A 27958-nucleotide genomic window follows, 5' to 3' on the forward strand; every position below is an offset into this window, starting at 1 on the left:
ATGAATGTAACTTTACCCAGACTAAGCAGAGACATTCCTGGGGGTTGAAGTTCAGGAACTGAGTTAGCATTTATGCACAAACATTAGAAATTGTGCATATAAGTCAAACTGGAAATTTTGTTCTCGGTCAATGGCAGGGGGTCAGTTTAGTCAGTACTGTGGCAATATTCATGCATAATGGAGGAGATTCTATAAATGGTCCCTGAAAAATCTGCATAGAAAAAAATTACACCTAGGTGTATTCTCTAGAGTACACCTAAATTTTACAGAATAGGCCTAAATTTCCGCACAGCATATAGAATATGCCGAGTGGCACACAAGTGATCAAATTTGGGCTTGTCCTTTTAGGCCACGTTTTACATGCTGAGCAGGTGTATTCTATAATAATGTGCATAAATTGTAGAAAAGCCCATGCCTCACCCATGCCATGCCCCTTTCAACTATGAGTCTTAGAATTTAGGTGCACCATGTTACATAACACACGTGGAGGGGCATTTTCGAAAGGGATGTCCAAGTTGCAATTTGGACGTCCTTGCAAAACGGCGAAATCCAGGGGCAGGGAAACCCATATTTTAAAAAAAGGTGGACTCCATCTTTTGTTTTGAAAATACCGTCAGAGATGTCCAAAGCCTTAAATTTGGCCGTCCCTAGACATGGATGTTTCTGACTTTCGGTGATTTTCGAAACCAAAGATGTCCATGCCAAAAACAGCCAAATGCTAGCCATTTGGTCGTGGGAGGAGCCAGCATTTGTAGTGCACTGGTCCCCCTGACATGCCAGGACACCAACTGGGCACCCTAGGGGGCACTGCAGTGGACTTCATAAAATGCTCCCAGGTACTTAGCTCCCTTACCGTATGCTGAGCCCCTCAAAGCCCACTCCCCACAACTGTATACCACTACCATAGCCCTTACAGGTGAAGGGGGGCACCTAGATGTGGGTACAGTGAGTTTCTTGTGGGTTTTGGAGGGCTTGCTGTTTCCTCCACAAACGTAACAGGTAGGGAGGGATGGGGATGGGTCCGCCTGTCTGAAGTGCATTGCACCCACTAAAACTGCTCCAGGGACCTGCATGCGCTGTCATGGACCTGAGTATGACATCTGAAGCTGGCACGACATATTTTTAAAGATGTTTTTTGAGAGTGGGACGGGGTTAGTGACCACTGGGGGAGTAACGGGAAGTCATCCCCAATTCCCTCCGGTGGTCATCTGGTCATTTCGGGCACCTTTTTGTGCCTTAGTCGGAATAAAAACACGTCCGGGTGAAAACATCCAAGTGTTCGTCAGGGGCATCCTTGTTTTTTTCGATTATGGGTCAAGGACGTCCAAGTGTTAGGCACGCCCAAGTCCCGCCTTCGCTACGCCTCAGACACACCCCCTTGAACTTTGGCCATCCTTGCGACGGACAGCAGTTGGAGACATCCAAAATCAGGTTTTGATTATACCGATTTGGACATCCCTGGGAGATGGACGTCCATCTTCCGATTTATGTCGAAAGATGGACGTTCTTCTCTTTCGAAAATGAGCCCAATAGCGAGTTGTGCATGTAAATCTCATTTAATGCCAATTAGTGCTGATAATTGCTTAACATCCAATTGTCAGAGCTGATTAGGTATTTAACCAATTAAGGGGCCCTTTACTAAGCTGTGGGAAAAAGTGGCCTGCCGCAGTGCCAGCGTGTCTTTTTGGCGCACGCCAGTTTTTTGCCTTGTCCTGGAAAAGGCCTTTTTTTAAGGGGCCAGAAAATGGATGTGTGGTAAAATAAAAACCAGTACGTGTCCATTTTCAGCCTGAGACCTTACCGCCACCCATTGACTTACTACTACTACTAATCATTTTTATAGTGCCACTAGACGTACGCTGTGCTGTACACATTATATGCAGGCACTTTCTCTTTCCCTAGAGGGCTCACAATCTAAGTTTTGTTTCTGGGGCAATGGAGGTAAGGTCTCATGCACTACCCAGGTGTTAGGCATGCAGTGCATATCCACTGCCGTTTAACACCGGGTAAGCACCTCATGGAAGAAAATAGAAAATATTTTCTACCATGTGTTTTCGGCGCACGCCAAATTCAGAATTACCACCAGGGACACGTGGTAGTCAGGTGGTAGTGATGATTTGGCACGCGCTGGACTCGTTTAGGCTCTTACGCACTTTTGTAAAAGGGCCCCTAAGTTATGCACAATGCTATAGAATATGCTTCGGTTTCCACGTGGAATTTCATGCGCCTTATATAGAATCCAGGAGAATAGGGCTTTTATACAATTATGTCAGGTGTAAAAGTGTACACATTGGCATGAAAGCATGTACTTTTACTGTAGGCATTGCTGGGGGGCACTGTCTGGGTGGAACATGCAGTATGTGCATTGATTATGAAATATGCAAATAGGCATGCATACTTGTATATTATGTACATGGACATTTAAACATGCTCTTCGTTATAGGCCAGGGGTTCTCAACCCAGACCTCAGGACACACCCAGCCAGTCAGGCTTTCAGGATGTACACAATGGATATGCATGAGATACATTTGCATGCACCACCTCCATTGAATACAAATTTATGTCATCCATTATTTAATGTGGGTATTCTGAAATCCTGACTGGCTAGGTGTGTCATGAGGACTGGATTGAGAACCACTGATTTAGGCATTATTGCTGTTGGATTTGCACTAGTATTAAAAAAGACACTGACAATCTTAGAAAGTTGTACAGATTAGAATTTAGACATCCAAGTTAGGCGGTCTTAAATTCCACTAGTGGAGAAGTCCATAGACTTTAAGAAAAGTCCATAGACCATTATTAAAATGGACTTGGGGAAAATCCACTGCTTATTTCTGGGATAAGCAGCATAAAATGTTTTGTACTTTTTGGGGATCCTGCCAGGTATTTATGACCTGGATTGGCCACTGTTGGAAACAGGATGCTGGGCTTGATGAACCTTCGGTCTGTCCCAGTATGGCAATACTTATGTACTTATTAGAACAGGATCTGCTGATGTAGATCCTGTTTTAAACAGCCTGTCTGACAGTTAATCAAACATTGCATCCTAAATCACTCAGCACAATCTCATTCTTAATCTGCAAAAGTTCAAGGCTCTTTGATTTCCCTGCCGTCATTCCTGTATGCCATTTCAACCACACATCAGGCACCTATCCCCTGTAGTAACTCTGTTCAATTCCTAGGCATAGTCTTGAACATGTCCTTATCCATCAGTCCTCATATCTCCTGAGTGATCAGAAATTCTTTCTTTGCCCTCAGGAAAACCAGGTCTCTTTCACCTTTGTTGGACACAAACAGCCTGATTCTATATATGGTGCTCAAAATTGCATGCAGAAATTTGGGTGTGTGCCTAATTTCTGCATGCAATTTAATTGAATAACAAACCAATTAGCATCAATAATTGGCCGCTAATAATCTATTGACACTAATTGGCATTGATTAAAATTTGCACACACACATTTTAGATGCCGGGATCCAAGTGTAAATTTTATGTACGGATCTGAAAAGGGGCAAGGCCATGGGAGGGGCAGGGCAAATCATGGGCGTTTCTGGAATTTACAGGCAGTTTTATAGGATAAGGGAGATCCGTACATAATTTAGGAATGCATTTGCACCAGGGGGGAAATTCCTTATGCCTATAATTGGGCGTGGAATGTTTATTTTTTTCCCACTGCCCAGGGCAAGTCTGGGCAAGTCACTTAGGGCCCCTTTTACTAAGGTGCGCTAGCAGATTTAGTGTGCCAAACGCTAAGATGCCCATAGGAATACAATGGGCATCTTAGAGTTTAGCGCATGCTAAATTCACTAGCGCACCTTAGTAAAAGGAGCCCTTAGCCCTCCATTGTCCAGAATCACAAGGAGTTGCAGTGGGTGGAAAATAAATAAATAAACATACCTTTAATTGCACAATTAATTGCAATTACAATTTTTAATCGAAATGCAGCCCTAAAAAAAATTAAAGAATAAAAAGTAATTAAAAAATAAGAAATACAAAATACAAATTGAAAAATTGCAAATAAAAGAATCTAAAAGAGCATGCAGAATAGCTATAAACACCTTTAGTTTTCACAGCCTACTTCAGAAATGCAAGCCTAGTTTCACGTGGCTGTACTGAAGCACTGTTGTAAATTAAATTAGACCCACTGAAGTATATTTTCAATTAGCCATTTCAGCAATAAGTTTTTAAGAGGCTTTTGTGTATAGAACAGCATTGTTAGGGTTACCATATTTGGTCCCCCTAAAAAGAGGCCGCTTCAATTCTCGATGGCCATTTTGAATCGGCGCCGGGACCGTCAGCATTGCAAGGGGAAGAGAGAGAATGCAGGGCAGTGCACCGGGCAAGAAAGAGGGGGCTCTTTCCTGCCCCAAACAGGTCACTAGACCATTAGGACAGTAGAGTAAGGTAAGGGGAGGGGATAGGACACCATTAGGCCCGCCCGCCAGCCTGCCTGTTTGTCCGGAAATCCGGACTAATGGGCAGGCTGGCAAAACCCGCCTGGTTGCCTGGCCATGTCCTCAAAAAGAGGACATGTCCGGGTAAAACCGGACATATGATAACCCTAAGCATTGTACATGTTGAAGGTGCATATACCCACATATTGTTAGGCACTAGGAGGTCAACTGCTACCAGAGCAGCGTTTGCAAGTGCTAGTAATATTAACTTTGCAAATAAGTTTCTTCGGTCCAAAAAGTGACATAGTTTTTCAGGACGCATTTTAAGAAATTTTTTCACTTCATAACAATATTTCCTTTGTCTCAGATGTTAACTTCTAGCAAAAAAATCATGTTGACCAACTGTAAATAATGATGCCATAATTACATCATGATTTGCAAAAAATATTTATCACACTATGGGGCTGTCCTGAGCCCTTAACGCCACCCATTGATCAAGTAGTAAAGGCTCACCCACTAGACATGCAGTGACCAGTTGGTGTGCGTCAAGTGCTGATTACCACCAGAACTGTGACGCATAGGAGGAAATAAATAAATAATTCATCTAGGCATTGTGGGTGCACGCCAAATCTGAAATTACTGCCAGGAGGGCACACTGGCCTGGTGGTAGTCTCATTTTGGTACCCGCTGCATGCATGTAAAGCCTACCACAGCTTAGTAAAAGGGCCCCTTAGCTTTCGGAAGAGGATAAAACCTTTTTTCATCCCTAAGTTCATATCATAATAATCCATTACTGCTGTCCTCAAATCATCCGTAAGACTTTTCTATAATGATCTTTATCATGCTTACACTCAGACGGTTTCTACTCTAGCCTCACCCATAATGTAAACTACACTGAACCCTGAAAAGGGGATATTAGCAGTATACAAGAATTGATTTGAATTGAATTGAATCTTTTCAGCTGACCACATGTGGCTTGATAATCAGTTCCATTATACTCAAGTTAACTAAGAACTTTCCAAAAGAGGCTAAACTTACTTAGGGCCCCTTTTACTAAGCGACGTAGGTAACCACGTGCGCCCAACGCACTCCAAATGGACTTACCGCCCGACTATCGCATAGCTCTTGTGGTAATTTCATTTTTGGCTTGTGTCTGCTATGCGCATCTAACAAATAATTTTTATTTTTGGACACGCACCAAGTGGCATCTGACGCAAGTAGGTCCTTACTGCCCAAATTCTTTACCGCTAGGTCTTTTTTTTAAATTCTTTATTTATTCAGTTTTTACATTTATATCCACAAACATAAATGTATTGGAAATATCAGAAATTATAATGACAATATAATACTTTATATCAAAATGATATAGTATAGAAATAAACATGATTAACTTTGTCCACAATAAGTTGGATCAGGATACTAAGAAATTTCAAGTAAAGTAATTTAGTAATATAATTATTACAAACGGACAGTGGCGTTCCTAGGGGGGCTGACACCCGGGGCGGATTGCCGATGCGCCCCACCCCCCCGGGTGCAGCGCCCCCCCCGGAACAGCGCAACGCCCCCCCCCCCCACACTGGCGAACCCCCCCCCCAATCCCCCAGCGAAATAACCCCCCCCGGGTGCATGCCGCTGGGGGGGGGGGTGCCGTGCGCCTTCCGGCTCTTCGTTTTCATGCTCCCTCTGCCCCGGAACAGGAAGTAACCTGTTCCGGGGCAAAGGGAGCATGAAAACGAAGAGCCGACAGGTGCGCGGCACCCCCCCAGCGGCATGCACCCGGGGCGGACTGCCCCCACCGCCCCCCCCTTGGTACGCCACTGCAAACGGAAGGGAGAAACGGATGTTCTCAGCCGGTTTAAACAGCATTAAAATATGGAGGTCCATCCACAGGCGGAACAACCTTTTCTTTTGATTCAATAAACTCTAATAATTTCATGGGTGTAAAGAAAACAAAATTCACCATTGCAAGGGAGACATAGCATTTACAAGGAAATTTTAACATAAAGGATCCACCTATTTTAAGAACTCTTGATTTGTACATCAAAAATTCTTTTCTCCTCTATTGCATATTTCGCGCCATATCAAAAAAAACCTGTGTCTTTTGTCCCAAGAAAGAGTCATTAATGTGGCGAAAATACGGCCGAAGAATAATATTTCTATCCGGTTCAAGAGCGAAGGTGACCAGCAATGTCGTTCTTTCCGTGATAAGTTCAAGAGAATTTTCCAAGAATTCTATCAGATTCAAATTGGGGTTAGGAGCAGGTTGGGGTTGCTCTTTAGACAATTTAGATATTCCAGTTATGCACTTGGCCCTCGTTATGGGAGGATATCCCTCAACGGGTATTCCCAGTACATCACAAAAATATTTCTTGAGCATATCCACCGAGGTAATCAGAGGAGATTTCGGAAAGTTCAAAAACCTTAAATTATTCCTGCGTCCATTATTTTCAAGGTATTCCAATTTTCTTTCTTGGATTTCTCTTTCTTTAATCAAAGCTGTAGTTAAATATTTTAATTCTTCAATTTCTCCTGCCATTTTAGTAGTTTTCACATTCTGTTCTTGAACTTGATCAGATAGTTTCTGATTAGTCTTTTTTATTTCCATTATTTCACCTTTAACTGAGGTATTCATTAATAATAAGGTATTATTCACACCTTGAATGATGTCCCATAGTGTGTTTAAAGTCACCACTGGAGGTCTCAATATTCCTCCGGTACTCACTGTTACAATCTCCTGGGTTGGGGGAGCAGTATCTGGCACACGCTCCAACTCAGATGTTTCCTTCCCCAGGGTTGAGGTGCCCATAGGTCCTCCTTCCACTGACATCGCCGGGTTTTCGGCCTCAAAATGCCGTGACCCCGTGGGCAACAAATCGTCTCCGGGTCACGGAGGAACAGTGTAGGAAGGAGGACTCAACGTCACTCCTTCAATGCTGCGCTTTAGGCCCAAAATGGCCGAGTCTGCCGAGGTAGGCATCCGCTCTCCAAGGGCTCCAACTCCGAAGCTCTCCAGAGTCATCTGGCGGGTGGTGGGGGTCGGCTGCGGTGCCGCGGAGGAAGGAGCCACCATCTTCCCCTTTCTCTTTCCCATCCTAGGATCGGTAAGACGAACCTCTCGCCAGAGCAGTGAGGATTCTCAGGAGCTACAGAGCCGCACATCCGTTCACGACGCCATCTTGATCCGTCTCTTTACCGCTAAGTCTATGGCTGGCGGTAAGGTCAGAGACCCAAAATGGACATGCGGCAATTTTGATTTTGCCACACGTCCATTTTCAGGGGGAAAAAAGAGGCCTTTTTTACAGGCACACTGAAAAATGATTCTGCATGCGCCTAAAACCCGCGCCTACACTACCGCAAGCCACTTTTCAGCACGCCTTTGTAAAAGGACCCCTTAAAATCCAGGCTAGTTCTGAACAATTCTCCTGGATCCTAGGGTCACAAGTTCAAATCCTGGCCCTAGTACATTTATATTTAGGTGAGGCCTCATTTTGCCACCAACAGCCAAAGAGAGGTTTGTACAAACTGATAAGCTGTAATTTAACAAAAAATGTGAAAAATGCTCCTTTTAATGAAATTGCTAAAAGAAAAGTGTAAAATCAAGTCCTTCCTAATGGGTTACATGTAAAGTGCACTCTAAGGTGATTGACTTTCCAAATGTGCCCTGCCATCAGATTTTCTATTTCTGAAGGAAATGTGTTTTCATCACAATGTTTTTATTGCCTAACTAGTGCAGGGTTTGACCCAAACTGAGCAATCATGCTTCAGCCAACTTTTCTTCTGTCTGTTTTAGGAAATTGTGAAAAATCCCAAGTTCATTGTGGGAGGTGCTTCGAGAACGGACATTTGTCAAGGGGACCTTGGTATGTGTGCATTCCTCTTATGGACATTTTCCACAGAAAGAAGTGGCAGCTTTGTAAAATTCATTATAGTGATAACAACAAAATAGTAATGAAGAATTTATTGCTAGTTGCAAGAGTACAAACACTGGAACCCAGATTTCATTTTTTTTTCTTTTTTTAATATATACTCTATAGGGGGAGTTCTCTAACAGGTTGCCTAAATTGTGGCACATATTTTCTGTTGGTTGTCCCCCAAATTCTATATATGGCACCTTAAGTTGTGCGTGCTTATTTGACCACATGGCCAAATTGTGCAAACAACTTCATTGATTAACAAGCCAATCAGCGCTGATAATTGGTACTTAACCAATTAGTGGCACTAATTGGCTTTAATTAGAATTTATGCGCACAACTTTCTAGGCGTATTCTATAATGTGGTGTACGTGAATGTTTCAAAAAAGTATATGCACCGTTGTGGAATACACCCAATCTGCGCCTAACTTAAGCGCAGGTATTTAGGCTTGGTTTTAGGTGGCCTAAATGGGTGCGCCTAAATTTAAGCCACAAGAATGGCACGCGAACATATTCTATAAACTACATGTAACTTCAGGCGTAGTTTGTTGAATCAAGCTAACCGCGTGGTTTTTCGGCACTGATTTTTAAGGCATCGTATATAGAATTACTCCCGTGAGCCTATTCTATAAGAACATTTTTGTGTGTATGTTTATATTTGTTTATTCAAGCTTAATATAGCGTTCAACTTGGAAGACCAGAGTGGTTTACAATTTATGCAATAAATATAAAATAACATTTTTTAAAAATAAATATTTTAGGAACCCCATCATATTAATAAAAAAGACCTAGACACACATACACAGAAGTCATTCAAAAACCTTATTCTTCTTGCAGGGAAGTTACCATTCCACTGAGGCACTAGTGCACTTTGCCATCAATACCTACGTCCACATTGAAAATCTCTTTAAACAAATGAGTCTTTAGTAAAATTTTATATTAAAAAAAATTTTCTCCACATGAATGTAATTTGGAAGATGATTCCATAAAAAAGGTGCTAAGTAAATTGAATTAAGTCTAGCCCTCTGTAAAGATGGCAGTACATGGATCATATGACGAGGGGCATAATCGAATGGGGACGACCATCTCTAAGGGCACCCATCTCTAAGGACGTCCCAGCAAATGGGCGGGGAAACCCGTATTATCGAAACAAGATGGGCGTCCACGCCCCTATTTGCCTGTACACGTTAGAAGTTAGGCGCACTGTGTAACAGACTACACTTAATGAGTTGTGGTTATAGGCAGGGAAATATGCATTTCAGGAGCATTCCAAAATTTGCACACATAATTATAGAATATGGCCCTCTGTGCCTAAATCTATGTGCCGGGATATACGCCATGTTTTCGTTGGTGTCCCTTAGTCTTTGTACTTTTGGAATGAGTAAAAAATCAATTTGCTTCTACTCGTTCTACACCACTCAGGATTTTGTAGACCTCGATCATATCGCCCCTCATCCACCTCTTTTCCAAGCTGAAGAGCCGTAACCGCTTTAGCCTTTCCTCATACGAGAGGAGTTCCATCCCCTTTATCATTCTGGTCATTCTTCTTTGAACCTTTTCTAATTCCGCTATATCTTTTTTGAGATACGGCAACCAGAACTGAACGTAATACTCAAGGTGCGGTTGCACCATGGAGCGATACAGAAGCATTATAGTATTTTCAGTCTTATTTGCCATCCCTTTCCTAATAATTCCTAGCATCCTGTTTGCTTTTTTGGCCACCGCTGCACACTGAGCAGAAGATTTCAGCATATTATCTACAACGACACCCAGATCTTTTCTTGAGTGCTGATCCCCAAGGTGGACCTTAGCATCGGACAACTCAGAGCCCCACCCACTGTCTCTCAAGAGTTAGAAGTTATTGGTAATAAAATCAGCAGATAAAAAAACTTCCTGAAAGTATTCAATTGCAAATGTTAAAGTACTCTGTGCAGTGTAAATAAATAAGTTAATAGTAACTCAACCTTAGCTTAATAAATTGTTACAGGCTGTTGTTAGTCCCACCTAGCCCTATGGGTAGGTTATTTGTTCATATTGTTTATATTTCTCTTCTGTCCTTTGTTATATTTAATACATCGTTAGTATTCTATAAGATAGATGTGTGAATTGGAGACAGGTGCATGAGTGCTTTTATATGTATGTTGTATTTACACATGCTAACTGCATGCGTCCATTTAGAGACGCCCTTTATCCCTCGGATTCTACATGCTCAAATCCACTCGTATTCTGGATTTGCACAAGCAACTTAATTATTTAACAAGCCAATCAGCACCGATAATTGCCAATTAACAGGCAACAATTGACACTAATTGGCATTAATTTGAATTTACACGCACAACTGTCTAAGCATATTCTGTAACATGATACGCGTAAATTCTAAGTTGCATTGTTGAAAAGGGGACTTGGAATGAGCGGGTCATGGGCATTTCTAAAATCTATGCGTGTGGTTCGTTCCTTTTCCCTCATGGCACCTTATGCCTGGAATGGACTTCCTGAGACTGTACGCCTAGCTCCATCTCTACCTGTTTTCAAATCTATGCTGAAAACCCACCTTTTCACCACTGCTTTTGGCTCCTAACCACTACTCAATTCCTCTATCCTTGTTCCTTCTCACCCAGTACTTTCCTCGCCCTTAATTGTCTTGTCTGTCTGTATTTTTACATTGTAAGCTCTATTGAGCAGGGACTGTCTCTCTGTGTCAGGTGTTCAGCGCTGCGTGCATCTGGTAGCGCTATACAAATATCAATAATAATACACCCGGTCTGCACCTAATTTAGGTGTCGGATTTATACCAGGTTTCACTTGGCATAACTGCCCGCAACTATATTTAGTCACACAGATGGGCACTCAGTGTATTCTGTAAACTATACGGAAATTTAGTCCTATTCTATAAAGTTCGCCTAAATATTTATAGAATATACCTAGGTGTATTTTTTTTCAGGCATGATATATAGAATCTAGCCCAATGTATCTAAAGTAACCAAAACACTGAATAGGAAGATCCTGTATTCCAGTTCTGGTCCAGACTTTAGATACACAAATCAATCAATGGTAAGAGATACATCCTTTGAATTTTGCAGGTGACTGTTGGCTGTTGGCAGCGATAGCATCTCTGACCCTTACTGAAAATACCCTTTATAGAGTGGTACCTCCAGATCAGACATTCGACAATGGTTATGCAGGAATATTCCACTTTCAGGTAAGGTCAATATACCACACATTTTGTTTTTTAGAGTTGGGGAGACTAAAGAACTGGAAAAGAGGATTGACAATTGGCTTCATAGCTTTTCTTGAGAAAACGGGGCCATAAGTCCACACATTAAATAGTCTAAAAGCCATGACTAGATCAATTTGAACCATTCCTTTTCTCTGTTGGTTCTCTCTCCCTTCTTGCAAGCTTCATGTAGCATATTGAAATTTTAAGTTGCATCTCTTAGTGGTGGTGGCATTATCAGCCCCTGGAGGCCTAAATGAGGAGATAGCATCACTAGCATGTGTGGCCAAGTCGAGTAGTAGATATTGTCATCTGCTGGTTCCAGACAACAGGAAAAGTCATCCACCTGTGCCAATCAGAAGATGGGGCAGAGCCTATCTGTTTATAGGCCAAAGCCAGAAGGTGGCAGCATGTCATGTGAGGAGTAGCTTAATGGTTAGCGCAGTGGACTGAGAAACTAGATTCAATTCCCACTGTAGCTCCTTGTGACCCTGAGCACTTAGAGGTCCTTTTACTAAGGTGCGCTGAAAATGGCCTGCGCTGGTGTAGACGCGTGTATTGGTTGCATGCTGGTCCATTTTTCAGCGCACCTGTAATAAAGGCCTTTTTTGGGGGCCAAAAATGGAAATGCAGCAAAATAAAAATTGGTGTGCATCTATTTTGGGTCTGAGACCTTACTGCCACCCATTGACCTAGCGGTAAGGTATCATGCGTTAACCAGGCAGTAATGGTCTACACGCGTACAATGCTGATTACTGCCCGGCGCGCTTAGTGGACACGCATAAAAAATTTAATTACCGCCCAGGCCACGCAGTAGCCAGGCAATAGTTCAAAATTGACATATGTAGGATGCGCATATGCAGCTTAGTAAAAGGGCCTCTTAACCCTTCATTGCCTGGGTACAAAGCTTAGATTGTAATCCCACTAGAGACAGAGAATGTACTTGCATATAGCCCCAGATTCTATATATGGTGCTGATCCATTATGTGTGCCCAATTTTAGGCCCCTTTTACAAAGTGGTGGCAAGGCCAACGCAGGCTTACTGCTTGCTAAAAAGGAAGTACCGCTGGGCTACCTCAGCAGCCCAGTGGTAGTTCCCACCCCCAGCATGCTGTCATATCTGGCACTACAAAAATATTTTTATTATTGTAGCGCTGCTGTGTACCCAGCAGTAATCGGGTTTACTGCCAGGTTAGTGTGGCAGCCCTTACCGCCACATCAATGGGTTGCGGTAAGGATTCCCCCTTGAAATGGCCACAAGGCAAGTTCTTCACTTGCTGCACGGTCATTTCCTGAAAAAAAGAAAGACCTACCTTTTACCTGCTGCGGAAAAAAGGGGGCCTCAGTGTATATCAAAAACATGCACCCACAACAGCGCAGGCCCCCTTTTGCTGCAGCTTGGTAGAAGGGGCCCTAACATAGATAACATGCCAATAATTGGGTACTAATTGGCACCGATTTTAATTTGCACAGATATCTTGCTATGCGCTATTCTAGAACAGTGTGCGCACAATCCAAAACGGGGAATGGTCATGGGCAGGTCAGGGGTATTCTTAAAATATACATGCAGTGTTATAGTATACCAGAGATGGGCACCAGGAATTATACCTGGTATTTAATATAAAGCTGTCTGGTTTTGCTGATCAGCCAGCTTTGTATATATAACTTATTCCCTTATCTATGATCTATAGCTATAGCCTGTGTCTTTTTGGCTTTTTCAGGGCCAAGTTAACAGGTTTGCTTGGCCTAAAATAATAGGCCATAAACTTTAAAACCTCTGTTTGTTTCAAATGTCACAGAGACATTTTCAGTGAAGGACAATTATGAGTGGTAAGTATTCGAGGAAGGAAGGTTACAAAGGGCAAATGATGGATAATTAGGAAAAATACCGAAAAAAAGAAGAATTATGGGAAGGTGACCTTAGAGGTCAGAGTTGAAGAATACTAGATAAGTAAGAGAGAAAATATAAGGCATTAAATGATTGGACAAAATTAAGCTTCAGTATTCTGGCTAAGCACATTTTGTACGAGTCAGAGTCTGATAGCTTCCAAAGGAAACAGAGAGAGAGAGAGAGAGAGAGAGATTTTATTTTCCTTATACTGAAATTTGGACTGATATAAATAAGAATTCAATTTTCTGTAATACTGAGATAAAAGAATTTTTATTGTAACCATTTATTTACTCTAATAAATTTTAGCATTATTATAAAAGAGAAAAACTGAACTCTAAAGTGTTTTTCCTTTGCCAGAAGGGCTTTCCTTCTTTCAGTCTCTTCTGTTCAGCTCCCCCCACCCTCTTTTAGAGGCAAGAAGGGAGTGCCCTATACACTGGCTTCAGCAGGTATAAGTCCAGGTACCCAAATTGGGGCGCCGAAATTGGCACTCAATGTCATTCTATCATGAGAGCTCATCTTTAAGTGCCCATTATGGAATTAGCATTGAGTGCCATTTTTTCAGTGCTGATTTCTGAGCACCATATACTTAATCTAACCCGTAATGTGTATAGTGCTGCTTATGTCTAATAGTGCTATAGAAATGATGGTAGTAACATAACATAGTAACATAGTAAATGACAGCAGATAAAGACCTGTATGGTCTATCCAGTCTGCCCAATAAGATAAACTCATATACATGGAATGTGATACTTTATATGCATACCCAAGTTTGATCATGTCAAGTTATTAGTCACAGGACTCAAACATATTTCTTTTCTGAGGTTTAATTCAGGGTTTATTCCATGAAACATATGGGGCTAGATTTTATATATGGTGCCTGAAAATTCCGCCCGAAAAAAAATACCCCTAGGCGTATTCTCTAAAGTATGCCTATATTTTACAGAATAGTCTTAAATTTCTGCGAAGTATATAGAACACGCTTAGTTGATATCCCAGCGCCTAGAACTATGTGCATCCATTTATACCAAGGGAAACGTGGTGTAAATACCGGATCTTAGATTTATTTATTTATTTTCTGCATTTATATCCCACATTTTCCCACCTCTTTGCAGGTTCAATGTGGTTTACAAATACCATATTGGTGATTGCCATTTCCAGAATGAGAAATACAGAGTAAAATTCCAGTTAGGGTATAGAAAATATACAATAAAATTAGAAGAAAATAGATAAATAATTTATTTCAAGGTATTTGAGATCAAGGATAGTGAAAACCATTCAATAATAACAGTGTGATAGGGTAACCAAATAAAAATAGTTCAATGTTAACTAATTCTGGTACAGTTTTGATGTCATGTTTTTTAGGTCAGATCCTTTTGATAAGACTCTTTAAACAGTTTAGTCTTTAATAGTTTCCGGAAGGCTATCAAATCGTGTGTTGTTTTTATGGCATTCGGCAGTGCATTCCAAAGTTGCATGCAGATGTAGGAGAAGCTAGATGCATATATTGATTTATATTTAAGTCCCCTACAATTGGGATAATGGAGGTTCAAGAATGTACGTGATGAACTTTTTGTATTCTTTGCTGATAGATCTATGAGGTCTGACATATATATCGGGGCCTCTCCATGAATAATTTTATGAACCAGGGTACAGAATTTTGAATATAATTCGATCTTTTAATGGGAGCCAGTGTAATTTTTCTTTGAGGGGTTTTGCACTTTCAAATTTCGCTTTTCCAATTATGAGTCTGGCTGCAGTGTTTTGGGCTGTCTGAAGTTTCTTAATAATTTGTGCTTTACGTCCGGCATATATAGAATTGCAATAGTCCAAATGGCTTAACACCATTGATTGCACCAGATTGCGGAATACCTCCCTCGGGAAGAAAGGTTTAACTCTTTTAAGTTTCCACATTGCATGGAACATTTTCTTTGTTACATTTAGACGCAGAGGGGCATATTCTATAACAGTGTGTGTAAATTTTGGAATGCCCATGAAACACCCATTTCCACACCCATAACCATGGCCTTTTTTGCCTCCGCACATAAGAATTTAGGTACTCTGTCTTACAGAATACGCTTAGCGAGTTCTACATGTAAATTCTAATTATTGCCAATTAGTGCTCATTATTGCTTCTTAAGTGCTGTTAAAATGCTGATTGGTTTGTCTTATGCTGTGCCAAAACCTGCCGCCTCCCCCCTGCCGCAGTTGCCGCCATCCGCCTCCCACACACCACAACCCCCACACACTACACAGTCCTTCCTTGAAGGGCCCGCCTGCCCTGGTGGTGTAGTGGCCTCTATGGGGGCAGGAAAGAATCCCGCTCTTTCCTGCCCACTGCCGCTATTCTGTCTCTTGTTTGCTCTTCTGCGCCGTGGGCGACAGTGCCATGCTGAAAAAAATGGCTGCTGAGACTTCTGGCTGTCTAAAGGATTAGTTTGTGAGACTAATGACTCCAGAGTTGCTATTTCTTAAAATTCCAATGTATTGCTTGCACGTCTCCCTCCTCCTGTGGTTTTCTAAAATGACATGGTGACAGAGAAATGGAATGCAGATGTTTTAGTACTGTTGTGTCAGTAACAAGAGGGTTCTTCTGATTAGCTTTTCTGTTTTGCTTAACAGTTTTGGCAACACAATGAGTGGCTAGATATAGTCATCGATGATCGACTGCCCACCTTTAGAAATCGCTTGGTTTTCTTGCACTCAGCGGAGCTCAACGAGTTTTGGAGTGCGCTGCTAGAGAAAGCCTATGCCAAGTAAGTATGGCCCAAGGTGTCCTGTTCAATAAAGTGAAGTTGAGATGCCCCCATTCTTGAAGGCTCCTTGTGCTTTTTTGTCTGTTTGCTTTTTCCGAGGTGTCCTGTGGTAAGGGGCATAAAGACAACACTCTTTCTCTTAACTCCTCCCTTTCTTCCTTCTTTCCCTTGGTTCTCCACTCTCCGTATCTTCCCAAACTGGCCATCGCAGGTTACCCACACTTGATCCTCCTCCAACCTGCATGCCTACTGGTCAGCAGCAAGGAAACATGTTTAATCTGACATCTCGTGTTGCCTTGGGGCCAAAGCTTGTGATAAGAGTTGAAGTAATTCCCTAATCTCTTATTTGTCTTGTTTGTCTGTCTTGTAAGTTCTGTTGAGCCGGGACTGTCTCATACGTATTTAGGACCAGATTCAGTAGATGGCGCCCAAATAAGGGTGCGGCAAAAATCGGCATGGAGCAACTATTGTATAAAGAGTGTTCCAAGTTGAGCGGTCTCTATAGAATAGTGCTCAGAGCCCATTCCCATGCCCAAATTTGGGTGCTGATATTTACTTGAAAACAATTTTTATTGAACAAACGTGACTCATAACAGTACAAATACAGCGAGAGTTGTTCAGTACTGTATTCCCACTTCCCTCCCCATCTCCTCCCGTCCTCCCATTTGAGGTCCATGAATTAAAGGAAGCACATGGAATCTTCAATCCCTTCAGACACAGATCTGTTAATAAAATGAAAAAATAGAAAAACCTAACATATAGGAGGCTAAAAGATGTTGTGGCCTCCCTCCTACCGTCATCAGAAATCCAAACTTGAGTGAACCTCCCCCCCCCCCCTTATACATAAACATGATAGCCTCGCAGGGTCCTGACTCTTGTGACCCTCCCGAGACATAACACCATACTAATGGATTATAGAATTCCCCTCTTCCCCATCCCTCCCAGATACAGTCAAAATCTTTGAATCCTGTTTCAGTTAGGCACTGGTATTTACATCAGCTGAAACCTGGTGTAAATGCTGTCATCTATAGATTTTAACCAGAATCCCCCTAATTCTATAATCTGTCACGCAAAATATTGCACCCAATTAGCCACCAAACAAAGGACGAAGATTTCGGCTGGTGGGGGTTGGGGTCCCCTGCCAGCAAAGGTAGGCGACAGCGGGCGGGGGGGGGGGGGGGGTCGAGAGGGTTGTCAGCAGGGGGGGGTCAAAGTTGTTGTTGGTGGTGCTGGCGGTGGTGGGGGAGGTGTCGGCAATGGCAGGGGGTGTCGGCAATGGCGCCGGGGGGGCGGGTCAGCAGTGCCGGGGGGGCTAAAATGTGCCCCCTCACCTCGGGCACTGGACCCCCCTCCCGCCGAAGTCTGGCTATGCTCCTGATCTAAGGGTAAGAAGAGACAAGCACTCTTTGACAAATCTCCTGCCATTCAAGCACCAGACTTTGGAAAGAAACTGCCGGAATGTTTTCTCCTTCATAATCATATCTCATGTTTCAAAAGAAGATAAAAACTTTCTTATTTAAGAAATACGTATTATAATTAGATGTCTGCTTGTCTCCAAAAGCAACTATTGAGCTCTATATCCCTATAAGAAGTTTGTAAACTGCTTAGAACTGAAAAGGTGTTAGCGGGATATAAGCCCAAATGTAATGTAATGACTGATATTCAGCTGGGGCTGAATATCAGTCAGGTTTGGCCCCGGATATTCAGTGCCAGTGGCTACGCGCTCCCAATGTGTGCCAAACTGGAGTTACCGCCCATCTACCGCATGGTTCTTGCAGTAATTTCATTTTTGGCGTGCGTCCAAAAACTAATTTTTATTTTTGGACACACATATCGGAAACGCGCCGTGGCATTTGGCATGTGTAGGTCATTACCGCCCATATACCGTGTGAGTCTTTACCACTAGGTCAATGGCTGGCAATATGGTCGCAGACCCAAAATGGACGCGCAGCAATTTTGATTTTTCTGCACTTCCATTTTCGACAAAAAAGAAAAAAAGGTCTTTTTTTTAGGCGCACCCAAAACCCGCACCTACACTACCTCAAGCCATCTAGATATCCTATTGTGGATTAAAAACTGGTTAAAGGATAGAAAACAGAGAGGAGGATTAAATGGACAGTATTCTCAATGGAGAATAGTAGATAGTGGGGTCCCCTAGGGGTCTGTGCTGGAACTGCTGCATTTTAACATATTTATAAATGATTTACTACTACTACTACTACTTATCATTTCTATGGGAATAACTAGTGAGGTAATTAAATTTGCTGGTGATACAAAGTTATTCAAAGTTGTTAAATTGCAAGAGGGTTGTGAAAAATTACAAGAGGACCTTATGAGACTAGGAGACTGGGCGTCTAAATGGCAGATGATGTTTAATGTGAGCAAATGCAAAGTGATGCATGTGGGAAAGAGGAACTTGAACTATAGCTACGTAATACAAGGTTCCACGTTAGGAGTCACCGACCAAGAAAGAGAACTTGGCGTCGTTGATGATACTTTGAAATGCTCTGCTCAGTGTGCTGCGGCAGCTAAGAAAGCAAATAGAATGTTAGGTATTATTAGGAAAGGAATGGAAAACAAAAGTGAGGACATTTTAATGCCTTTGTATTGCTCCATGGTGCAACCGCACCTTGAATATTGTGTTCAATTCTGCTCACCACATCTTAAAAAAGATATAGTGGAATTAGAAAAGGTACAACAGAGAAGGGTGATCAAAATGATAAAAGGGATAGGACTTTCCTATGAGGAAAAATTGAAGCATCTAGGGCACTTCAGCTTGGAGAAAAGACGGCTGAGGGGAGATATGATAGAGGTCTATAAAATAATGAGTGGAGTGGAATGGGTAGACGTGAATCGTTTGTTTACTCTTTCCAAAAATACTAGGACTAGGGGGCATTCGATGAAGCTACAAAGTAGTAAATTTAATACAAATCAGAGAAAATTTTCTTCACTCAACATGTAATTAAACTCTGGAATTAATTGCCAGAGAATGTGGTAAAGGCGGTTAGCTTAGCAGAGTTTAAAAAAGGTCTGGACGGCTTACTAAAAGAAAAGTCCATAGACCATTATTAAATTGACTTGGGGAAAATCCACTGCTTATTTCTGGGATAACTATCAAAACAAGAACTGTGCCAACACTCTGTTGAGCGTAAAATATAGCAAAGTATTCAAACTAACATGAATACAAGTGTGTTTTCACTTTTTTTGTTTTTTCTGTATATAAAGTGGAGTAGTCTCATATATATAACACGAAAGTAGTGATTTTCTCACTCAGTAACTGAGTGTATCATACGTGTATATGATCTAATCATTGACTTGACCTCCACCAACCTTTACTATTGACTTGCTAATAATTATATTAATACATCTTTCTTTATCAAATCGTAATCAACAAAGTTTATGCAGCACTTAACTTGAGCAGGTTGGTGCGCTCTAAACCCCGACAGGTCCCCGTTTCGTACTGACTTTGTCAAGGGGGAGTCACCAATTCTATTGTACAAGAAAGAGATGAAACTAGTGATTACTTCCAGAAAATCTCTAAAACACATATTGGTTAAATTATTACTTGCATTCATTTAAAATCGCTAGTGGCTTACCCGGTAGCTGCCTCAAGTGCATGTGTAGCGTTGCTTTGTCTGACTCAAGATGGCGTCGGCGTCTTTTTATTAATGAGAAGCCGCGCCAGCTGATTTTGTAAAACGTCATAAGACAAAGCTTCAAAGTCAAAGTCATCAGCAAGGACTTTTACCTCCTACAATTGCCAATGACAAATCTATAGATGTTGTGAACGTGTTAGGCAAAAGCCTTGCATGTATATCCGTGATTTATTGGAAAAATGTTATTAATTAGAAAGAATCGAAAAATTGAAAAAAATTATTTTGTTAGAAAAAACAACTCCACTGAATGTATGTGTTCAGACCCTTCGGCTCTATTGTGTCCAATGTAAAAATCCAAAATGTTTCACGTTGTAAGATCTTTCTGTTTAAATCACCACCTCTCGTAGAAGGGATTACTTGTTCAATTACCATGCATCTCAGGTCTTCAATAGTGTGTTTTTCAGACATCCAATGTTGGACCATGGGTGCTCCAAGGTTTTGGGCCAAAATCCGTGAACGGTGTTCAATAAGTCTCTCATGTAAGGACCTAATCGATTTACCAATGTAATATTTCTCACAAGGGCATTTGATGTAATAAATAATGCCCACAGAACGACATGTGGTTCTGTGCTTCAATGTATATGTTCTGCCGTTGCAGAAAAAATCTAAACCCTCAATGGTCATGGGGCATGTTTTGCACCGGGATTTCATACACTTGAAATGACCTGGACTGATAACATTGTCAATTGGAACAGTTGGTAAAACAGCAGGACTTAGGATTTCTTTAAGATTTTTAGAGTGTGAAAACACAGTCCTAATGTTGAAGTTTGAAAACACTGGATGTGATTTGATAATGTCCCAGTGGCGTCTAATGATGGCTGCAGTGGCCTCCCCACCGGGGGTATATCTTGTAACAAAGGTCATAATTTGTTCATCATGTTGTGTACGTGATAAAGGTTGAAGCAACCAATCTCTGCTGTTGTGCTTTGCCCTGGTATATGCTCGCTTTATTATTTTACGTGGATAATTTCTCTGCAGTAATTTAGCACCGAAGGTCTCTGAATTTCTGGGATAAGCAGCATAAAATGTATTGAACTTTTTTGAGATCTTTCCAGGTATTTGTGACCTGGATTGGCCACTGTTGGAAACAAGAAGCTGTGCTTGATGGACCTTTGGTCTGTCCCAGTGTGGCAATACTTATGTACTTATGACCTTTGGCTCAGTATGGCAGTTCTGGTGTTCTTATGTACACTTGTCAGTATAGGCACTTACAAGTAACTACATGTATAACAGTTGCCAATTAGGGAGCCAAGTTCCTAAAGTCCAATTCGTATATTTTTCAGGTCATTTAATAGCAGAGTTGCCTCCTCAAAAGCAATGGGCAATTTTTTTTTAATATACATATATTCCCATACAAAATCAGAAGTACACATATGTATTTTTACAACACTCAAACCACACCTATAAACTGTCCTTTTAGAATCTCTGCATCCTGCAGCATTCATACATGTAAACAGCGACATTGAAAAATGTGCATTTACACAAATATACCCCTCTGTTTACTAAGCCGCACTAGTGGCTGCCATGTGCTAATGCCATCACAGCCCGTTCACTTTGAATGGACTGTGTTGGCATTGCCGCATGGCTTAGTAAACAGAAGGGATAATGTTAACACATGTATATGTACATACACAGGAGCCAGGCTTATATTTGGAAAAACGCGTTTTGACAGCGCCAAACCACTCTGAGAAAAACTGCATTGGCTGCCAATCAAAGAACAGATCACTTTCAAAATCTGCACGACTGTTCATAAAATTATTTACGGCGAGGCACCGGGATACATGACAGACCTCATTGACCTACCAAGAGTGGGGTAGGAAGGGGGGCGGTGGGGCGGTCCGCCCCGGGTACATGCCGCTGGGGGGGTGTCGGCTCCGCTGGTTCACTGCTCTCTCTGCCCCGGAACAGGTTACTTCCTGTTCCGGGGCAGAGAGAGCAGGGAACCAGCGGAGCTGACGCAGCTCCCAGTGACATGCACTCGGGGCGGAGCGGCCCTCCCGCCAGTCCCCTTTGTTAAGAATGCGCTCGGGGGGGGGGGGTGCGCGTGTGCGCCGAGGGGGGATGCACCGTGCTGCACCCAGGGGGGGTGCGCAGCGGCCAACCGCCCCGGGTGTCAGCCGCCCTCGCTACAGCACTGCCTACCAACCAGAAACACCACAAAATCTACACGATCATACCTAAACCTCCACTACCCAAGCAGCAAAGGACTCAAATACAAATCCACCTATGCATCCAGCTTTTCCTACTTAAGTGCACAACTATGGAACACATTACCAAAAGCAGTAAAAACCACACTCGACCACTTAAATTTCCGGAAAACACTAAAGACAGACCTGTTCAGAAGAGCATACCCCTCAGACCCAACATAAAATACCGAACACTTGCGACACAATGTAACCAAAGACAGTAATGGACATTACCTGACTCTTCCTCTCCTCTCCCTCTCTAAGTTCCCACCCAATTGTACCTACCATACATGTACCCCATTCTACCACAATATCACTTTGTATTCATTCATACTATGTATTTGTTCAGACCAGAATCGGCTAACGCCGTTAACAGTAAATTGTAAACATTGAGCCTGCAAAAGGTGGAAAAATGTGGGATACAAATGTAACAAATAATAAACCTAGATTCACGATCTCAAAGACCCCATCATCCTAAATTTATGCCCTCCAGGCTACAAAATTACCCATTGGACAAGAAATGGAAAAAGAGGAGGAGGCATAGCGGTAATTTATAGATTCCATTTCACTGTTACATCTATTGCAGAATCTATACTTCCCCATCTTGAGATTACCTTAGTTAGAATTAACCATATAAATCTTCATGACTACCTAAATGCTGTTCTCTTTTATAGACCACCAGGAAATTGGCATGACTGCCAGACACACTTCATTGACTTCATATTGAATGCATGTGCCTCTAATTCCAACCTGCTTATATTAGGAGACATTAATATTCACTTTGAAGACCTTAACTCAATAAATGTGCATGAATGCAAAGACTTTTTCCAATTATGGGATCTCAACATGCCTAATATTCAACCAACCCATATGAAAGGATACACTTTAGATATCATCTCACACAAACTCTCCTCTGACTCAAATTTTATATTAGCTGTTACAAAATGGATTCCCACACCGTGGTCTGACCACTACAAATTAAACATCTCCTTCAATGGCGAAAAAAAGAGATACAATTTAGTCAAGAGCGACTAACCTATACCACGAGAGGCCAAATTGACCTATCAATATTCTGGCAACATTTTTATAATAATGAATGGTCAGCACAAGCAGAATCAAACCAATTCCTTTTAGAATGGGACAATAGATGTGAAAACATATTAAACAACATAGCACCTTTGAAAACTAGAACATCACGAAGGAAGAACTTAGTACCTTGGTTTAACGAAAAATTGAAAAAATTAAAGACACAAGTTAGAAGACTAGAACGAGCATGGAATAAAAAGAAAGATGACTCAACATTCAATGCTTGGAAACAACTACAGAGAAAATACAAGTGTTCCATTAGACACACCAAAAGAACATATTATAGAACCAAAATTGGGTCAGACTACAAGGATACACATAAACTTTACCAGCTTGTGAACAAATTATTAGACACTGCACCGGTTACCTCAAATAGCGATGACACACCATCAGCAGATAATTTGGCGAAGTACTTCAATGAGAAAATTGCAAAGCCACGACTTAAGTTACCAATCAATAACATCAACTATGTCAAATTCCTCGACTGTCTAGATCCTCGCCCTGATGAACATCCAGCTGACCGAACCTGGACTAACTTTGACACCCTCTCGGATGATACCATCTTTCGAACAATTAAAAGATTCGCCAAATCCCACTGCAAACTAGACATATGTCCAAATTACCTTATAAAATCTGCCCCTCAACAATTTATATCAGAACTTACAATAAATCTAAATTTTATGCTGCAAAATGGACTGTTCCCTAAGGATAAAGGAAATATCTTACTCACCCCCATACCTAAGGACTCAAAGAAAAACACCAATGACCTATCCAATTACCGCCCAGTGGTATCTATTCCTCTTGTAACCAAACTAATGGGAGGCATGGTTACCAAACAACTAACTGATTACTTAAATACATTCTCTATTCTCCATGACTCGCAATCGGGGTTCCGGTCCAATCACAGTACTGAAACAGTACTGATCACTCTCTTAAACAAATTTAAACAAGCAATTGCTACTGGGAATGATGTACTCCTCCTACAATTTGATATGTCTAGTGCATTTGACATAGTAAGCCATAAAATATTATTATATATCCTAGAATACTTCGGAATAGGAAGTAACGTTGTAAACTTGTTCAAAGGCTTCCTAACCATAAGATCTTATCAAGTGATATCTAATTTGAGTATGTCAGCTTCATGGACACCCGAGGATCTCCACTCTCGCCAACCCTCTTCAACCTAATGATGACACCGCTGGCCAAATCGTTAACCAATCAAGGCCTTAACCCATACTTATATGCAGATGATGTCACGATTTACATCCCGTTTAAATATGATTTAAATGAAATCACCAACAACATCAATCATAGCTTCCAAATTATGCACTCTTGGGCGGAAGCACTCCAACTGAAACTTAATGCAGAGAAAACTCAATGTCTCGTACTTACATCACAATATAATACTAATAACTTCACCAATATATCCACACCAAACTTCACCCTTCCCATTTCAGATTCCATAAAAATTCTCGGAGTCACCATTGATCGGAATCTCACACTGGAAAGTCATGTGAAGAATATAACAAGGAATATGTTTCACTCAATGTGGAAACTCAAGAGAATGAAACCTTTCTTCCCTAGGGGAATCTTTCGTAATCTGGTACAATCAATGGTACTGAGTCATTTAGACTATTGCTTTTTTTAATGTTTATTTATTACATTTTAAATACTTAAACAGAATACACCTGTCAAGTGAAATACAGCCAAAGGAAAAAAAAAGAAAGAAAAGGAAAAATACAAGAGATACCATCTCTCTTAGCAATATCTATACAGCTTTTTTAGACCACAAAAATAGAGAAAGGGGGGGGGGGGGCTAGGAATAAAAGAAGATTATAAGGTATTTAACAAATCATAATAAGGCGTCTTATTTCCCAATATTCATTCTACTTTGATGATTTTAAATCTAGAAAAGACTTCAGCTGCTCCGGTATATAAAAAACATATTTAGACTGGGCCACCCATATTATACATTTGCAGGGATAGGCTAACAAAAAGGTGCCTCCTAATTCCAATATTTTCATCCTCATAGTCAGAAAATCTTTCCTCCTCTGTTGTGTCACCTTGGTAACATCAAGGTATAACCTGATTTTTTCTCCTCCAAAATGAGAATTGGTAGATTTGAAGTAAAGTCTTATAATTGAGTTCAAATCCTGCTCAAATACAAAAGAGACTATCGTAGCTCTTTCAGTGACATTCTCTAAAGACTGTTCCAAAATTGCTGAGATGTTATTTACATCAATGTCCTCTTTTTCTATAGCTTTTCTTTCTCCTTCTACTCCTTTGGGTTTACTAAAAATATAGTAGATTTTATTAATAGGAGGAATTGCTTCATGTGGAATTTTTAAATTTTCTTGAAGAAATCTTTTAAACAAATCTAATGGATTTGACCCAAGAAGTTTAGAGAAATTTAGCACACGCAAGTTCAATCTTCTATTATAATTTTCTATCTGTTCGATCTTTCTTCGAAGTTCAGTATTATCCTTTACCACTGCTGATTTGAACTCTTGTATTTGTTGTACTTCACTCTGTAGTGTTGAAACCTTTAAAGTCAGATCTTGCTTAACCAGTTCTACTGAGTCTTTCAATTCTTCAATCTTAACATTTAAAGCTTTACCTCTCCAGAGGATCTCTGTAAGGTTGAATCCATTTCCAAAAGTTTTAGCCATATCTTGTCTAGTTTGTCCTCCAAATTTCCTTCCAGAGATTGTGAAATCACCTGGTCTCTGGGTCTCAGCGACGCCTGTAGCGATCCTGGTTCCCCGCAGGGCTTTCCTCCGATCACACTTCCGGTAGTCGTTTGGAGAGCCTCCTGAGTCGCTGACACCGCTGGACATGGGGGAATCATCAATGTTGGTGGAGGAGACAAGGAGGTCTCATTCTCCCGCGGTTGGTCCGCTTCTCCGGCTACAACCGCTGCGGGTTATGTTCCCCTCTGTACTTGGGAAGTCCCGGGGAAGAACCGTTCAACACTTGATTGAATCAGGCAGGAAGTCGAGGTAGGCGGGGGCACTAACCTCAGCATCCCTTTACGTTTAGAATGTGGCATTTTGTAGAGTGGAAACCTTTTTTTTATGATTCTCCTCGAGCAACCCGACTAGAGCGAATTACACTTCTCCTGTTCTCGACGCCATCTTGACACGCCCCGGTCATTTAGACTATTGCAATGGTCTTCTTGCTGGCTGTAAAGAACAAATCATCAGAAAACTTCAAACTGCCCAAAACACTGCAGCCAGATTTATATTTGGAAAAACAAAATACAAAAGTGCTAAGAGAAAACTTACACTGGCTTCCTCTGAAAGAACGTATAACTTTCAAAATATGTATTCTGGTGCACAAAATAATTCATGGTGATGCCCCGACCTACATGTTGGACCTTATTGACCTGCCACCCAGGAATGCTAAAAGATCAGCATGCACATTCCTAAATCTTCACTTTCCCAGTTGTAAAGGTCTAAAATATAGATTAATACATGCATCCAGCTTTTCATACTTGAGTTCGCAAATGTGGAACGCTCTACTTGACCTGAAAATAATTCACAACCTAATTAACTTCCGTAAGGCACTGAAGACATATCTCTTTAACATGACATACCATAATGACTCATAATTGGAACCGTAATTCACCATCATTTATTTAATAATCAGATTATTTTCTCCCTATATCGTATTGTCTAATTTCATTATGCAATCCACGCTCAATATGTGATACCAATCGTATGTAATCCATGTTAATGAACTGACTGTTCATTATATCATCCATGTTATATATGTATTACCAATTGTATCTGTATTCTGAAATAGCATAAGTCATGACGGAAAAATTGTAAGCCACATTGAGCCTGCAAATAGGTGGGAAAATGTGGGATACAAATGCAACAAATAAATAAATAAATAAATAATAATAATTTATTTACATGTTTACCTGCCAAATAACTGTTCTTAAATGAACTCCTTAGTTGGGTTTATGTATTTGTTTTTTTCTATACCTTTTCTGTTGTATGACATCTGATCTGCATCACTAAACTAACTGCATTTGTTGCAGACTGAACGGAAGCTATGAAGTCCTGAAGGGTGGTAGTACAATAGAGGCTATGGAAGACTTCACAGGAGGAGTTGCGGAGGCCTATGAGACAAGAAAAGCCCCTGAAAATTTTTTTACTATCATAAGTAAAGCTCTTCAAAGGGGTTCAATGTTGGCCTGTTCTATTGATGTAAGTAGATCGCTGAGAAGTATAATGACGAACGAAATGTAGTCAAGCAGCTTCAATCAAAGGAGTGACTGTTGTAGACAATGGAGTCAATATTCAAATGATTTATCCATAAAACTTCAGGATTTAACAAGATAAGTTTCAGGGTTAACTTTTGGCCAGACAATTTGATGTTTGACAAAAAGTTAACTGGTTAAAAAGAGAAGGGATTGGAGGTGTGCTACTACTACTACTATTTATCATTTCTATAGCGCTACAAGGCATACACAGCGCTGTACACCATACACAAAAAAGACAGTCCCTGCTCAAAGAGCTTACAATCTAGATAAGACAGGTAAACAGACAGAACAATTAAGGGTAAGGGAATAAATAGGTGAGTATAAAGGACAGGGCAAGTGAGTAGTGGTTAGGAGTCAAAAGCAGTGGTAAAGAGGTAGGCTTTAAGTTTGGACTTGAAAACGGCCAAAGACGGGGCTAGATGCACAGGCTAGGGGTGTGGTTGTCTTTTAACAAGTTATGGGGTCCTTTTACTAAGGCACGCTGAAAAATGGCCTGCGGTAGTGTAGATTGGTGTTTTGGGCGCACCTGTAAAAAATGCCTTTTTAAAATTTTGCCAAAAATGGATGTGCGGCAAAATGAAAATTGCTGTGCATCC

General features: G+C 41.2%; 1 protein-coding gene across 1 annotated transcript in view; it reads left to right on the top strand.

Annotated features, from left to right (window-relative positions):
• CAPN9 (calpain 9) overlaps positions 1–27958 on the top strand; it is a 116860-nt gene that overhangs the window by 20848 nt on the left and 68054 nt on the right. The window contains exons 2-5 of the mRNA XM_030196438.1: positions 8183–8252; positions 11384–11502; positions 16031–16164; positions 27138–27306. Of these exons, the coding sequence (XP_030052298.1) occupies positions 8183–8252; positions 11384–11502; positions 16031–16164; positions 27138–27306 (492 nt within the window). The remainder of the gene's footprint in view (positions 1–8182; positions 8253–11383; positions 11503–16030; positions 16165–27137; positions 27307–27958) is intronic.

Source organism: Microcaecilia unicolor, chromosome 3 (genome assembly GCF_901765095.1).
Source record: "Microcaecilia unicolor chromosome 3, aMicUni1.1, whole genome shotgun sequence".
Lineage (NCBI taxonomy): Eukaryota > Metazoa > Chordata > Amphibia > Gymnophiona > Siphonopidae > Microcaecilia > Microcaecilia unicolor.